Source organism: Dasypus novemcinctus, chromosome 4 (assembly GCF_030445035.2).
Source record: "Dasypus novemcinctus isolate mDasNov1 chromosome 4, mDasNov1.1.hap2, whole genome shotgun sequence".
Lineage (NCBI taxonomy): Eukaryota > Metazoa > Chordata > Mammalia > Cingulata > Dasypodidae > Dasypus > Dasypus novemcinctus.
In genome coordinates this window covers 155315606-155330738 of record NC_080676.1, presented here as the reverse complement: position 1 = coordinate 155330738, position 15133 = coordinate 155315606, and the positions used below count along the sequence as shown (strand labels likewise).

Here is a 15133-nt window from a genome sequence, read left to right as displayed (position 1 = left end):
TAATTATCCTAAGCACTTTAGATTTCATTTTCCTCTTCGGTATAACCAGGCAATGGGATGAGATAATCTCTAAATTAGCGCCCGCTCCAAAGGGGTAACAAAATATTTTCAGCAGAATAGAGCCATTGGCTGCCCATGGACAGGGCCCCGGAGGGACCCAGGCCTCAGGCCTTCTTCCCCGGGGGCCCCGCCTGCCTCCTACGGGGCCTAGCAACATGCACCCAGATGGCTCATCAGACAGGTTTGTTGCTGTGCATTTTTGAAAGGGCTTTTCAAAATAATTTGCTTTCAGGAGGCATCAGAAAACACCCTGACTTTCTCTGAAGCCACTTGGGTGTGCACAGCGTTTGAGCAGGGAGAGCATGCCAGGCAGCTCCTTGTAAAGGCACCTGCCAATGAAGATTTCACTGGGAGAACGTGGGCAAGGAAGGGAAAGCTCTGTCTGCCACACAGCCTCTGGGGGTGAGCCGAGGCTTTGCTCTTCAGAGCAGGGCATGCTTGGGCCACACACAGTGCTTGCCTTGCTTCAGTGCCATTGCCCAGCCCTGTTAAATGGCGTGGAAGTCCTTCTGCAGTCTGCTGTGCGTGCTATAGGGTCAGGACAGCATTTCCATCTTACCTGTTTTCCTACAAGCAACTGGGAACTAGCATGGATTTAACCTGAAAAGTTCAGTCTATATTTATGTACCTTGTCAGTGTTTAGCTGTTGGTTTTCTAAAACAATCTGCTCAGTAAATCTTCTCCAAATCTACTTGGTTCAAGGGAAAAAAATACAATAATAACAACAATTTGCTTTTTAAATTACCTGGTCACGAGCAACTCATTTCAATTTTTTTATACTTTTTTATTAAAGTTAATAGATCACAAAGAACTTTACATTAGAGAACATTAAAAAAAAATGAGGTTCCCATATACCCCACTCCTCTACCCGATCATTTTTGTAAATTGTATTTTTTTGAAGATAGATATATCACCAAAAAAATGTACATTAAAAAATATAAGAAGTTCCCATATACCCCCACCCATACCCCCAGCCCACTCCTCCCACACCAACAACCTCCCCCATCGTTGTGGCACACTCATGGCACTCGGTGAACACCTTTTGGAGCACTGCTGCACTACACAGATAATAGTTTACCCTGTAGTTCACGCTCTCCCCCAGTACATTCAGTGGGTTATGGCAGGATTTATAAAGTCCAGCATCTGACCCTGCAATATCATGTAGGACAACTCAAAGTCCCAAAAATGCCCCCACATCACATCTCTTCTTCCCTCTCCCTGCCCTCAGCAACTACTGTGGCCACTTTGTCCACCTCAATGCTACAATTTCTTCTGATACTAGTCACAGTAGTTTTATAGCGGAATATCAGTAAGTCCACTCTAATCCTTATTTTATTCCTCCATCCTGTGGACCCTGGGATGGTGATGTCCCCTCCACCTCTAGATCAAGAGGGAGCTTGGATTTCACATGGATGATGGATGTAATTCCTCTGCTTGCAGTTGTTGGCACTCTTGGTTCCCTGGTGTGGTGGTTGACCATCTTGTTTAATTTCTCATGGCCCTGATTTCTCTGCCGTCAACACGTGCTGATGGTCGGGAGTTGAGATCCCCGTTTCCCCACCTCTTAGCTGTGGAAGGGCTGACACCCAGGGACGTGACCAGCCTGACCAAGTCGGTAAAGCTGGGGCAGTGACAGGGCTGAGCCCAGGGGCCTGAGGCGAAGGCGTTAGCCTTATGAACCGCTTAGAACCAGTAAGTGTTTGGAAAACGTTAGCTTGGAACCCCTTGGAAATGTGAAAACCCTAAACAGAAAAAGATCTGTGAGTCCTCAATGTAAAAATTAACGAAGTTGACATAATGCGGCCTTTCTTTAAAAGACAAATTTCATTAAATATTTATAAATTTTGATTTTTGCCCTTTTCGTTTTATATTTAGAGCCAGTAAAATTTCTTTTCTGGCATTTCTGTGAGCCCTTGAAATGCTCTGGGCGCTGTGCCTAAGCCCCTAATGGGTAAAACGTCCTTGTCCCCAAATGCTTCACCTCATGGAAAACTCAAGTGGATAAAATCCTATCTGAGTAACAGTGAAAGTCGATGCTTATAATCTAACTTGCGGGTCCTTTTCAATGTATGTGTGGCATGGCCCTACAAGAGTCCCCTCTACGCTATCCTGGAAAACGGAAGCAAAATGTGGCAGCCTCTCTTAGGATCCGAATTCTTAGGTGAAGGCAGCTCACCCTGAGGGTGCTTGGACTGCTGGCCCCAGCCAAGCTCTGCAGGTATAGAAAATTCAGGAGGTCCTAAATGGCTTTTCTTCATTTCTCCCCAAAGACCTTATGAAGTGCATTTCAATGGCCAAGTACTGTCAGCTGTAGAGAGCTGGAGACACCTCTGGGCGTGCCTGGCTTGTCAGTGTGCAGCTGATGAACTTGGTGGCCGAAGGAGCCGCCCTGACCAGGGACAGCTGAGCAGGCGCCATTGCCTGTGGTCTGGTCGCTCCTTTGGCAGTGGTGACCGCGGACAAGCAGAAGCAGGCTGGGCCCTGTGCCGCTGAGCCAGCCCCACGGCAGGTGCCCGCAGAGCACGACCTGCTGAGGGGCTGCGACTGGCATGCCTCTTCCCCCACCCCGCTTCCCCTAGTGCATTACAACGTGGCTGCCTCTCGGCTTTCAGGTAGATTTAGGACTTTTCCATACCCTAGCCACTTCCATCTTGCATTTTGAGGAACTTCCTTTGGATTTTCCTGAAGGTTTGGTTTTTTTTCCTGCAGGCCATGTACCTAGGAAAGACATTAGTAAGAATTTGATACCTCACGACTCATAGAACACGCCCCCCCCCCAAAAAAAATCCAAAAGTTCCATTTAAATAAGTAAAACCTTCCCTCTCATATGAGATCTGTGTTTAACATCATTTGAGCTAAGTTGCAATTTCTGCGTTCTATTCTTTCCATGTTCTTTTCTTTTAAAAACTTTTTTTAAGGTTTGCTTTTTGGCTACAAAAGTATCAAAACTTGGCAATAAAGTTGGGGCAAATTAGATATAATCTAATCCTGCGCAGTACGGCTGTATTGTGCAAGATGCTGACATTTGGTTGAATATGAAATGTCTATTCCATAGTACGACTTACATGTGATATATATTCATCAGTTTCTACTGTTCATGCAGTGTCACTTGGAAATTTTCCTGTAGTCAATATCTAGATATTTTAGATATACACCTGCAGGTAAATGACAAGGTAAAACATTTAGGTTCCAAATGCAAACTTCTTTTCACTTTGCATTTATTTAAGCAACATAATTGAGTTAATCCGCCAGCTCCCTCGACCCAGATAAAGCACATTAAAGGCAATACATGGGTTTGGTACTTTTGTGATTTACATATACTCAGATTCCTATAAAGGAAGGATTGACTAAATTCCAGGCTGTTTAAAAATCCTTCCATGTGCCTTTGTACCCTGAAATGCTAAACATTTGAGATTTTGTTTGGTTATTGGTTTTTGGCTTAGAAGTCAGCCTTCTGGTCAAATGAGATGCAAAGTAAACATTTGAAAGGAATTCATGAGAGAATATATAAAATCATGGTGCCCTTTGGATTTAATCCTTGTGCCTTATTCTTTTTGTTCATCTTTCAAGTGGTTTTATGATTTTTCCGTTCATCTATTTTAAAGAGCTAAGGGGAAATATGCAAAGTTGTGTCCTTTCACTCATCCCTGATATTGCTAACACAGCACGAGCCAGAGCTAGGCAGTGTGCCGGGCTTGACTTAGTGAGAGAGGAGTTTGCGGTTCACCCGACCTGGCTTCAAGGCCAATCCCAGCTCCTTACCAGCTGCATGTCATAGTTTGCCCACCGGTAGAATGGGCTTGTGGCTGCCTAGCTGGCTGGGAATGTGAGGAATAAATACGGCAGCCCGAGCGGCAGGCTGGAGCAGTGGTTGAGCACACAGCCTGGAGAGCTGACTGTGGTAGGGAATTCGCGCCGTGGTCGAATAAAGTAATTCAGATAAGGTCTTAACACGATGCCTGGCACAGAAGTTATCCTTAAATACCAGATGCTGTTACCAAAGCACCTTCCCTGAAACAAGTGGGTCCCCTTCCCGCACCCCAGATCCCTTCCCTGGGAAAACAAGTGCAGTTCTGCCCAGGTGGGGCCAAATAGTTGTCATTGCCAAGTTATTAATAATTCTTTTTTAAATCCTGGTACAGTGAGTCTCAGGATTCAGTACAACAAAGCCCTTTTCCCTTCCCCCTCCCTGTTATTATCCCCAAATACTGAATCTCTGAAATGGCTTCAACAAATTTATCCCTGTAGAAGCACAACCATGTTAATCATATTTCCCTGCTTCCTTGGAAAGAGGGGATCTTTTTCCAGACAAAGGTTTGAGCAAAACCTTTCTTAACTAAATGTTAGCACCCATGATGCTGTGTGACCTGCTGAGGCTCTTCTAGAAGATTCTACTAGGTCATCTATAACATGGGAATAACGATGTAAGTTCCATCTACCACATAGGTTGCTTGGGATTAATTGGGATACTATATATGGAAGTGCTTTTTAAATAGTATATTAATTAGAAAGTATCATACTAGTTGGTGCTTATTATTTTAAATAATAATCAGTTTTATTTTATTGTTTTGTGTATCCTGCTATACAAAAAATCTTAGAGTTCTTAAATTTAATGATTTTGGTTTCCCGAAGGTAGATTTTTATCTCATCATGTTGTTGTGGATTGGTGAAAAGAAAATAGTAGAGAAAAATAGAGAGACATGAAAATCAGTCCCACTGTGAATCCTTACTTTTAAAAATGTTAGCACTTTGCCATGAGAATATCTTAGTATTTTCTTTGCCTACTACTATATAACCTTTAAAAATGCTGGCAACAAAAAGAAGCAGCATTAACAGTTAAAAGAGCTTTTTTATTTTTAATGTATTTTTCTTTTCCAAAATACTTTTGTTTTTACCCCAAAACTCTATTATTCTCTTTCCTTTTGATGAAACACATTATAGCATGTAAGATCATAGGGTAACTCACTGAGTCCTTATCCCTCCTCCCCCTCGACCCCCGTGGCTTTTTAAAATTAATTAGTTAATTAACTAATTTTATTCCCCTTTTTCCCCTATGCTGCTCGCCTGAGATTGCTGGGTTAGATTTCAGGGAGGTGAAATGTTACACCCTTTAGCCTTCCTGCCAGTTTCCCAGGAGGAGTCCAGAGTTGCAGCTGCTTTGAGGTGGGAGCCTTGTAGAGTTCCTGAGGCCAACTCCAAGTCCTTGTTCATTTGCTGACCTGCTGCCGGGAGCAGGTTCAGAGAAACCCCTTCTATTCCTTCAGTGATTCAGCCAGAGTCTTAAAAATAAACAGGTAGCCTGAATGTAGGGAAAAAGAACTGGAAACCGCTGAAGTTTGAGTCTTGAGGGCTGGGCTACTCTCTGGGAGCTGCTCTGTGGAACTCCAAAAGGAATCCTGAGCCCCCGGCAAGGGAACCGCCGGCCTGGTGGCAAGGCGGCTGGCCTGTTACTGGTGCTCAAGAGGCTCGAGGCTGGGCAGCCCACATCCCCACTCTGAACCTCAGTCTCCTTTTCGACAGAATGAGAGAGAGGGCCGCAGTGGTGCTTAAGGTCCTTCCTGGCCCCTAAAGGTACGATTCAGTGTCTACCGAAGCAGCTGTACTTTCAAAGTGCCATCTTCTGTCCTCCAGAAAGGGCTGGGGTGGGGGAGGCATTGCAGTCCCCAACTTGGGGACCACAAAGATCTGGGACAAGAGAACCAGGAGCGGAGAGAGACTGGTGGGAGAGGGAGAGGGAGGGAGCATGGAGCTGCTCACACCCCATGCAGGGGTCAGGGGTGAATGAGTAAGGGAATCATGCTAACTAGATCTCCCCGTAACTCTGGAAACCTTAAAAGACAGAGAGAGACATTCTTCAACCCACCGAGTGCCCAGTTGTCCAAGCCACAGTCCCTAGTTTTCTTCTGGAAACGGGCCGGGCAGCAACCTTGCTGTTAATTTCTCCCTCCATTCCCTAAAGGTGGGTGAGTCCTGTGGGCTGCATTGTTGGGGTGCCTGAGTGAGGTGCCTCCCTCCTCAGCCCCTCTCCGTCTTCAGGGCTGTTCTTCATTACTTGCCATCCCTATCTTCAAAATCTAGCCGCAAACAGCTTTGGTTGACCACACCACTTCCCTATTGAAAGTTAATACTGTTTGACTCATTCTGTGTTGCTAACCCGAAGCCAAAGAAAACACGGCAGAGAATAACCGGCTTGTATGGAGTCTGGAAAGCTCTCGGAGGCCCTGCTTTCAAAATCCTATACAGTAGCTTTACTATATCTCTCGGTTGCAGCTGCGAAGAAAGTGAAGGAGGCAGAGTGGTTAGGAAAAAAAAAAATTGGGGGGTGGGGAAGAGGCAGGGAAGGGGTTGGGGTTTTCTGTGAGCCTAAGCCGTAGCGCTTCACGAGGTCTCCCTCAGCTGAGGCTTGGCTTTGGCACCCCCCGAGAGCTCATACAGAAGAGGGACTGTGTGGGGAGCTTAAAAGCCAGAGAGAAGTTCAAAACGTTCATTTGAAAGGCTGCTCTCCTCGGGTGTTCAGGACCACTTAGGTCAGAAGCGGCTCCCCACCAAGCCAGGGAAGGTCTGTGACTGTCAGTCCTGGAAAGGACTGGGGGTTTGTGGGAAGCACCGGGCCCCGAGCGCCTGCTCTGCCTCCCCTAACTGACACAGGTGCGGCCACCAGGGGAAGTAGGGGCCATAAACAGAGCAGTTCTTCCCATCATCGCCTGGCACGAGCCACAAGCGACCCACGCTTCCATCGCTTTGTTGTTGCTCTTTAGGAGCTCCGGGGCGAGCAGCCGCGGGCCTGTTGGGGCAGCTGGAGGGGTGGCCTCCTGGCTGACACCCCTTCCCAGCTTGGGAGAGGGCCCTGCTCCCGGCTCACGCCAATAGCAGTGGGTGAAAGCCTGCCGTGGAATAAGGCGGCCAGAGCCAAAACAACCTGGAAATTTCTTCTCTGGACAGTGCGAGGTAGGGCTAAGCCCAGCTTGTTTCCCTTGGCTTTCTCACAATTAGGCGGTCAGGGGCTGAGAGTGGTCGGGATGGCGTGGACCCTCTGGACCAGCCAGTACCTGGATGCCCATCTGTCCAAGGACTGTGACGGGCCCCCTGGGTTTCCTGCTTCCCGAAGGCCCGCCCAGGGCTTCTGTGGGCATTTAGGATGGGAGAGGGGAGTCAGGCTCAGATACTATCCCCCTGCTGCTGGGAACGCCCCTGGGGACCCAGCAGGAGGTGCTTTTCAATAGGGGAGGAGATTTCCAGACCCCTCTTTAGACGCCGGAGGAGTAGACATGGCCCTACAAGCTGCCTGAGGAGCATCCAGAAGCCTGGGGAAGGGAGATGATCCATTCCTGCATTCATTCAGCCATTTACTGCAGTATCACGCCACCTTGAAAGGGCCCTCGGTTTACCTCCGTCCTGTCCTAACAGGCTTGGCGTCTCTGCCAACTGTCAGAGCTGGCCGAGCAGCCCGGGAATGAGATCTCCTGTGGGGAGCTTAGGAGGCCAGTGGGGAGCAGAGCACCCAGGGCCCGGCTCGAGGCCGCGGCCAGGGTCCAGGGCCTCTTGGACCTTTTTCTCCCGTGCCCCAGGCCTCCCCTGTCCGGCCTGGGGCTGGCACTGCTGGACAAAGGCAGCAGAAGGCCACCTCCCTGGCTCCAGGCAGCATTTCATTAGTCAGTTCTCACCTCTCCATACCGCCCCCACCCCGCCAGCCAGACGTCCTCCTCTGTAGTCCTTTCTGTTCTGAGCCCGTGGTGGGCAGAAGCTACTTGAACAATGAACTTGTGCTGCCAGCCCTTCGTCACTCCGGGGTTCCTGCTGGAGTGCGCGCTGGCACTTGGGATTGCAGGCTGCTAGAGGAAAGAGTTCTGAACCGATGAGCTTTTGGCACCTGCTGGGGAGGTGGTCTGCACACCCCTGCGGAGGGTTACTCTGGTCAAGGGCCCAAGAAGCAGGTGTTGTCCCCACGCTAAGCGGCAGTTGTCTCCTCGCCACCAGACCAAAATGGGAGGCAACCAACCAAGGGTGGGCGACGGGCGACTACAGGCGGACTACTCTGCTTGTAGGGAGTGAAAACCTCCGCCACCTGTGGCCCTTAGCCTTGAACTGCAGGGAAGAGGCTTTGTTTTGGTTTCTGTCCAGGGAGGCTTAGGTGCCCGGAGCTGTGAGGGAGGGGCATGGCACTATGTGGCCTTTGACCTGAAGTCTGCCTCAGTGACCCATCTTGCTTGGGCCTCAGCTAGCTTCGCCTCCTCACTTTATTGTTGCTTTCCACATCTTTCCTTTTATGCTTATCTCTAGCAATTAGTTCTTAGCCCATGTCTCCAGGACCATCATGGGGCACTGTGCATGTGTGGTGTGTGATGATCCTCTCCAAAGACACAAAGGATGCTGTGGCAGCTCTATGCTTATGTTGGGGTTCCCCTTTCCTTCTGAACTGCAGCCTTTTATCCATCTTTCCATTTTAGTATGATGAAAGAAAATCATAGAGAAGATGCATTTTGCAGACTAATTTAGCTTCTCATGAGATGATTCTCCATGAAACTCCGTATATGCAGTTAATGGTAATTTTTCACGGCAAGTAGTTTTCTCCAAACCTAGCACTTGATACATTCCAACTGAGTCCAACTGCCTGTGCCCCATCTGAGTTATATTTTCCTTCTGTCTGGTAGAAGACGATTGGGTGGGACCCTTCAGGCAGGATCTGAGCCCTCACTGGTTATTCCGTCAGTCTTCAGTCAACATTTAGTGCCTGACATTTAGTCCACTTCCAGCAGGTTTGACCTTGAGCCTAATGGCACGCTCCCTCTGTCAGCAACCCTTGGATGATAAAGGGAAGGGGCAAAAGCAGAATGAGCTGTCCCTGTCCAGTTGGGTACCAGTAGGAAAGGCTCGCTTGGTAAAGGCACCCGGAGGGCTTGAGAGGAGGGGATACATGAAAACTGATGTCCAAAGTCACTGAAACTAATTTTCCAAAATGCCCCTGATGGAGCAGCAGGGGACAGAGAGAGAGTGAATTCTTAGGACTGTTGTGCAGAGCCTCTGGCCACCACCATGCATCAACATAGGGCAGGCCAGGTGGAATCCCAGATCTGAAGACCTGGCATTGTTGCCCGGATCACCAATGAGCTCTGAAGACTGATTTGACAGCTGGGGTTCGAACTGGCTCCCAAAGGGGTGTCTGCCTGAAAAAGTCACAAAGAAAACTTTGAAAGCCTTAATGTCATATGAAGTTGTTCAAGAAAGCCTGTGCTTAGAGTCGTCCAACAAAAACCCGTTTAGTAGATAATTGCTGCAGATGTAATTGTTACCGATGCTTTTAGAGCCCTTGGAGTAATCCGTCTTAGTACTTTAATTCCAGGCTTCCAGATAAGGAGGCTGAGTGATGATGCGACTTGCTCCTGTCCACAGGAAAGTTTGGTGGAAAAACGCAATTAGAACGGAGAGTTCTTAACAGCCAGACTGGCAGCCATCCTTCCCTGGTGCCATGTTGTTTCTCTAGAGGAGAAAAGGATTATAGCATCTGCCTTAACTCCCTGATCCTTGTGGGCACTGAGAGGTCTTAACTGGAATGGAAATAATAGATTCTGCATAACCCTTTCCTGCCATTCCCCAAAGTCCTACCTTAGATGGCAGTGCGCCAAGTATTTAAGTTACTTCCTATTTGAGAATTCTGGGTTCTACCTGCAGATAAGCCTAATTATTGTGATAGTAAGTCTAATAGAATCTGTCCAGTGATAATAAGAGACAGTCACACACCTGCTTATCTATGGGGCAGAGTTTTGACATTTTCGATTGGCCTGTATACATCTAAGAATTCAAAAGTAAAAAAAAGACAACCAACCAAACCGGGCCTTCACCGAGTCCCACTGACACTCAGTCTAAATCCAGTGCTGCTATATTTGGTGTTTCATTTCCCAGCCCACAATAAATCAGCTCTCTGATCTTTTAGCTTAACGATATAGGAAGAAAGTAGGGGGGAAAAGTGGGGCTTTATATAACTTTATATAACTTGGGCAATATATGTAGCTATAACATGCATTATAATGTGTAATATATATTGGCATATATTTTATGTCATATTTGTACCACATATACATTATATATTTTATTACAGAATATATTCTTTAAAATATGTCATGTTGGGTTTATACTTAATATTATAATATTTGATAATATTTAAACAATATATAATATTGGACAGTTGTACAATATTAAATTAGCCACCTGCCAGGGTGCTTTAAAGAAAGAGCACATTCACATTCAGTACCTAATGACCCTGGAACCTAGAGGTTAGACCATTAAACCAGGGAAAATGACCTCTTCCCTATACACATTGATTCCTTTTCTGTCGTCATAAGACAGTAGCAAATCAAAGAGAGAAAAGTCCATGTTTTTATACTACCAGTGCCTTTTGAAATACTTATTTCCTTTTAAAAATGAATTATGTTCCTTCATCTTGCAAAGGAATGTAGACACAGAGAAAAAGAGTCTGTAACTGGTAGTCTGTTGATCTTCAAAGGGAAGAGGTTACAGTTAGGAGACATATAATTGGCCATAGGTATACATGCACACACATACATGTATTATTATTTTGTATGTATTTTTCGCATTGCTTATCATGACAATGTTTGAGAATACACCTTGCTAGTTTTTCTGCTGAGAATCTATCAAGAGAACAAACCCATATAGAAACTAGACAAAGAGGTTGTTGACTGCCAGAAAATTACTCTCTTTAGTCAAAACTTTCCAAGAAGAAAATTCTCTTTGCTTTGATAGAAAACTATATATTATATTTCAGTTACTTGCAGCCACAGATCACAATTATTTCTGGAAAAAGGCAACTTCAGTTGCCAAGAGATATACATACCTGCTCAGTGTGTTTTTATAGCGTAAAACTGAAAGCCGTTCCCATTCTCCATCACAAAATATCATGGTATTTAGGGATGCCCTAGTGGGCAGCCATCCCAGAAAAGTACATGTCTTTGGAATGAAGAAGTAAAATTTAGAGCATGGTTAATTTACTTTTATTCATTTTTTTAAAGCTTTTTATGACTTTGCATATTAATGAAATTCTAAACAAGTAGTTTTTTCAAAAATGTGAAAAGGGTAATAGAGAAAAATATTTTAGTTTCCTCTTCAACCCTGCTTAAGATTTAGTCAGATGTCCCAGTGAGAAATCTTGGGGCAGCCACTATTTTAAGCACCACTGTGTAAACATTCACACTTGACTCCTCGCATGCTCAAAAGAGCAAGGCTGCCAAAATGTGTATGTTTGAAGCTGCATCGTAATTCTACCGGAGGGTTTGATCCACATTTGATCCCCTCTTGCCCGGGTGAAGTCCACAGAAAGTTCTTAGTAAGAAAGAAGAAAAGTGAATTTTGCAGTGGACGTTTTCCATGCTCCTTTATTTAAATTTCAGGGGCAAATTGACATTTTAATTGCAGTAGCACACAGGAAACTGTAGGCATAAAACATTCATTTTCCCCAGCTTGAAACTTTACATCGGAAGCTCCCATGTGTCACGCGAAACACTGCTCTTTGGCGTGTGAGGTCTGATGGTTTCAGAAAAGAAACCTCTGGTTGAGTTTATAAATGCATCTGAACCACACCTTTAATATGATAATACTCGCCCCACCCCCCTTGCCTGGGCGTTCCGACTTTGTAGCACCGTTGGGAGTAAGGGGCTCCCCGTTCCCTGCAACGGAAATAATAGCCTTACTTACTGCTCTCCGGGATCACACAGGAGGAGAGGGCGTGGAGTGAACCCTCCCCTACTCCCCGGGCATTCAACTCGGCCCCGTGACTCGCAGGGCTTAGCAAATACCTTGGAGTGAAGAATTGTTTTCTCTTAAGAGTTATGCCCCAGCATTCCTCCTAAAGCAGACAGTCTACGGTTAATCTCTGTAAATGACTACACTTTTGGCAGGTGTCAGCTGGTACAGAAATTGCTCAAATGCTGAAGCCTTTTTTTTTTTGAGCATGGGGCAACGAGAGGGAGACTAATAAAAAAAAAATCTGATATCATACCTGGCCACAGTGGTGGCTTAGCTGAAATGACTTCGTCTCGTTCTGTTTCTCGGTGGCCTGTGTCCCCAGGCTTTGTGGATCACCCTGGATCACCCACGTTGTTCTTCAAAAACACCACTGGGTGCCCAAGGAATGTGAAGTGTTAAAATAGGTACAAAACCCTTTGGAAGCCTTAGCGCCGTGACTTTGCTCACCAGTACTCTTTCTAAGGCTGTAGAAACCTCCAGAATCATTTTTCCTTGAGGCCTAGTACCAGGCATGAAGAACCGAATTATTATGTGGGATTTTTGTTTGTTTTATTTTTTAGGAGGTACCGGGGATCAAACCCAGGACCTTATGCATTGGAAGCAGGCACTCAACCACTTGCGCTATGTCTGCTTCCCTGAATTCGTATGTTTTGAGTGGTTTTGAGGTGGGATTGTTGGTTTCTCTGCAGTGAAACATCAGATATCATGGTCTATCAGGAAGCCACGAATGGGCGTCAAAGAGAAAAGGAGGGAGGAGTGCAGGAAAGCGCCATCCAGAGATGATGAATTTGCACCATGACTGACTGAAATAGGTTTTAGGAAAGGAGGTTTTCATTCTTCTAAGGGAAGGAGAGGAGGCGGGTTGTTCTGGGGCTGAGCCCACAGCCTTTCGTCGCAAAGGCCGGTGCTTAAAATACTCAGCCACTGAGAGGCCTCTCGCTTGTGTGCCCAGCCTGGGTGAGTCAGGGTGTTTGCGTTCAAGCTGAGTGTCGGGCACTGGAGCGCTGAATCAGACTCCAGATTTGCCTTGGTGACAAATGTAAAGAGGGAGCGTTGCATTTGAGCTACACAAATATTATGCTTAAGTATTTTTCCTCGTTTTGGAGCCAAACAGGTTTTGTTAATGATAAAATCACTGCAGTATAGTGGGCCCTTTTTCTGGCCTGGAATTTGAGACCATGTAAACTGTGCCAAGGGGCCTGGCAGCAGGAAGAAATGGCAAGCCATGGAGATTGGGGGCCATAATAGAAGTTATAAAATTTAATTTTATAATTGTAGCAGTTGGGAGCTGGTCTAAAGTGTCCCTCTCCCACCCCTGCTCCTCCCCAGGGCTGGGGGAAGTGGAATCAACAGATCCTCTTTCTCATGTATGATCGGGTCAGGACACACGAAAGAGAGCACTTTATTGTGGCAACAAGCAGGCTCCTCCAGTCTTGTATTGAGGCCCCTTGACAATGAGGGTTTTTTTTTGTGGAATCAGTCAATGACTCTTTATTCAAACCTCAGGGTGAGGAAGGGGCAGGAGGGCGTCCTCTTTGAAAGAGAAATGCATCGCCCAGGAACCCCTGTCGATGTACGGGAGCCTCAGCTCGCATGAAAGAGTCGAGTCTCTGTTTTAAAGGCATTTGATGGGTGATGAAGGGGAGAAAACAGGCGGCCAGCCCTCCTGCCGGTCGGACCTGCGTGTTCTCTGCTCACTGCACCTGGCGATGGTGACTGATGAGAAAGATGGGCCGCTTACTGCTTACACAGACCCCGATGGGCCCGTCCTGGATGTGTGAGCCCCTTGGAGAGCCTCACCAGACCTTCTCCATGCTCCTCCCGGGCTCCAGGGGGCCCAGGCTCCTGGGACTATCAGACAGGAATAGGGTATGCCTTTCTGCCAGCTCCCCTCCCAGGAGCAGGCACTGGAGAAGTTGATTTCAAGGGAGAAAGCAAGCTTGGGAGGAGGGGGAGAGGGGTCAAGGAGCTGATGATGTCTAGCACTTAACAGGAAATGTGAGCAGCCCTGGGCCCTGGATCTGCCGCCCCACTTGGTTTCCTGTTGGAAGGGCAGGGGCATGCAGCCAAGCTCGTGGACCCACTCTGCCACCTCTAAAACCTGCCAGTGGTCACCTGTGCAGTCAGTTAGTGGCTGTTCCAGTGCCATTGGGAGGAGGGGAGCAGCCCCCTCTCCTGGCTGCCCCTGCCTAGCCCGTAGCAAGGGGCCACACGCCAACGCCTCATATACCTTCCTTCCCTCGCCGCCATCGCCCCCGCCCCTGAGCCCCGTCCATCCCCTGTGCTCCACCCGCAGAGGAGGGTGCAGAGGGGGTGGTGGACGCAAGGGCCCCCTTCTGCAGTGAGGACAGCAGCTCCAAATTCCCCACCAGGAGCCACAGTGGCAAGTCTCCCCAATCCGTGTCGGGGGCGAGGGGAGAGGGAGGGGACAGAAGAGAGAACCCCCTGTTTTAGCGAATCCACGATACGTTTTCTGATCTTCTCCCTCCCTCCTTCCCTCCCCCCCTCTCCCCTTCCCCCCCACCCCCCACACTAGGACATCGTCAGAAACTAGATGATCAGACCAAGCCTGGGAGCTTGTCCTTTTCCGAGCGGCTCAGTGAACTGGAGCAGCTGCGGCGCACAGCCATGAGGGTCAGCCCGCACCACCCAGCCCCCACACCCAACCCTCGGGCCTTGAACCACTCCACTGCCTTTAACCCTCAGCCTCAGAGTCAGATGCAGGGTAAGTACCGGGAAGACGCCGCCACTTCCCACCCTGCCCTCGTCTGCACCACTCACCCCAGGCCTGGCCCCCTGAGCAAAACCTACCTAGACCCTGCCGCTCGGCGGCGGGGGTCCCGGCCCAGCAGTCCCATTGCACCCCCCAGGGGCTTGTTCGAAATGCAGTCTGGGGCCCCAGCCTGAGACTCTGCATTCTAAACAAGATCTCCAGCGCCAGATGCATCACTGTGGCGGGCGCGTGGGAGCTATGGCTCCACGTCTCCAGAGCTCTATCTGCACCTCGAATTTTCTAAAAGTCAGCTCTGGCTATGCTGTTTTCTGACTTTCCTGTTAGGCTGGAAGCTCCACACACACCTCAAGGAAGGCAGAAGTAAGGATGTTGCCAGTTCTTATCGCCTTCGGATTATTCATGGGTTTTGTATGTCACGTATGGTTTTTTACGGATTAAAAACTATAATAGGAATGAATGGATGCTGTTCTTGTCAAAGGTATTATTTGCAAATCAGTTAAAAAAAAAAAAAGAAACAGGCCCTCCTCCAACCCCCCGCCATGGAGCTGACTGGCAAGTACAAAAGCATTGCAAAATATAATA

The 15133-nt window shown here is 47.6% G+C and overlaps 1 protein-coding gene across 2 annotated transcripts in view; it reads left to right on the top strand.

Moving 5' to 3' along the window:
- RUNX1 (RUNX family transcription factor 1) overlaps nt 1-15133 on the top strand; it is a 243819-nt gene that overhangs the window by 182837 nt on the left and 45849 nt on the right. For both annotated transcript variants that reach the window (XM_058296203.2, XM_058296204.2), the window contains one exon: nt 14354-14542. In XM_058296203.2, coding sequence (XP_058152186.1) covers nt 14354-14542 — 189 coding nt within the window. The remainder of the gene's footprint in view (nt 1-14353; nt 14543-15133) is intronic.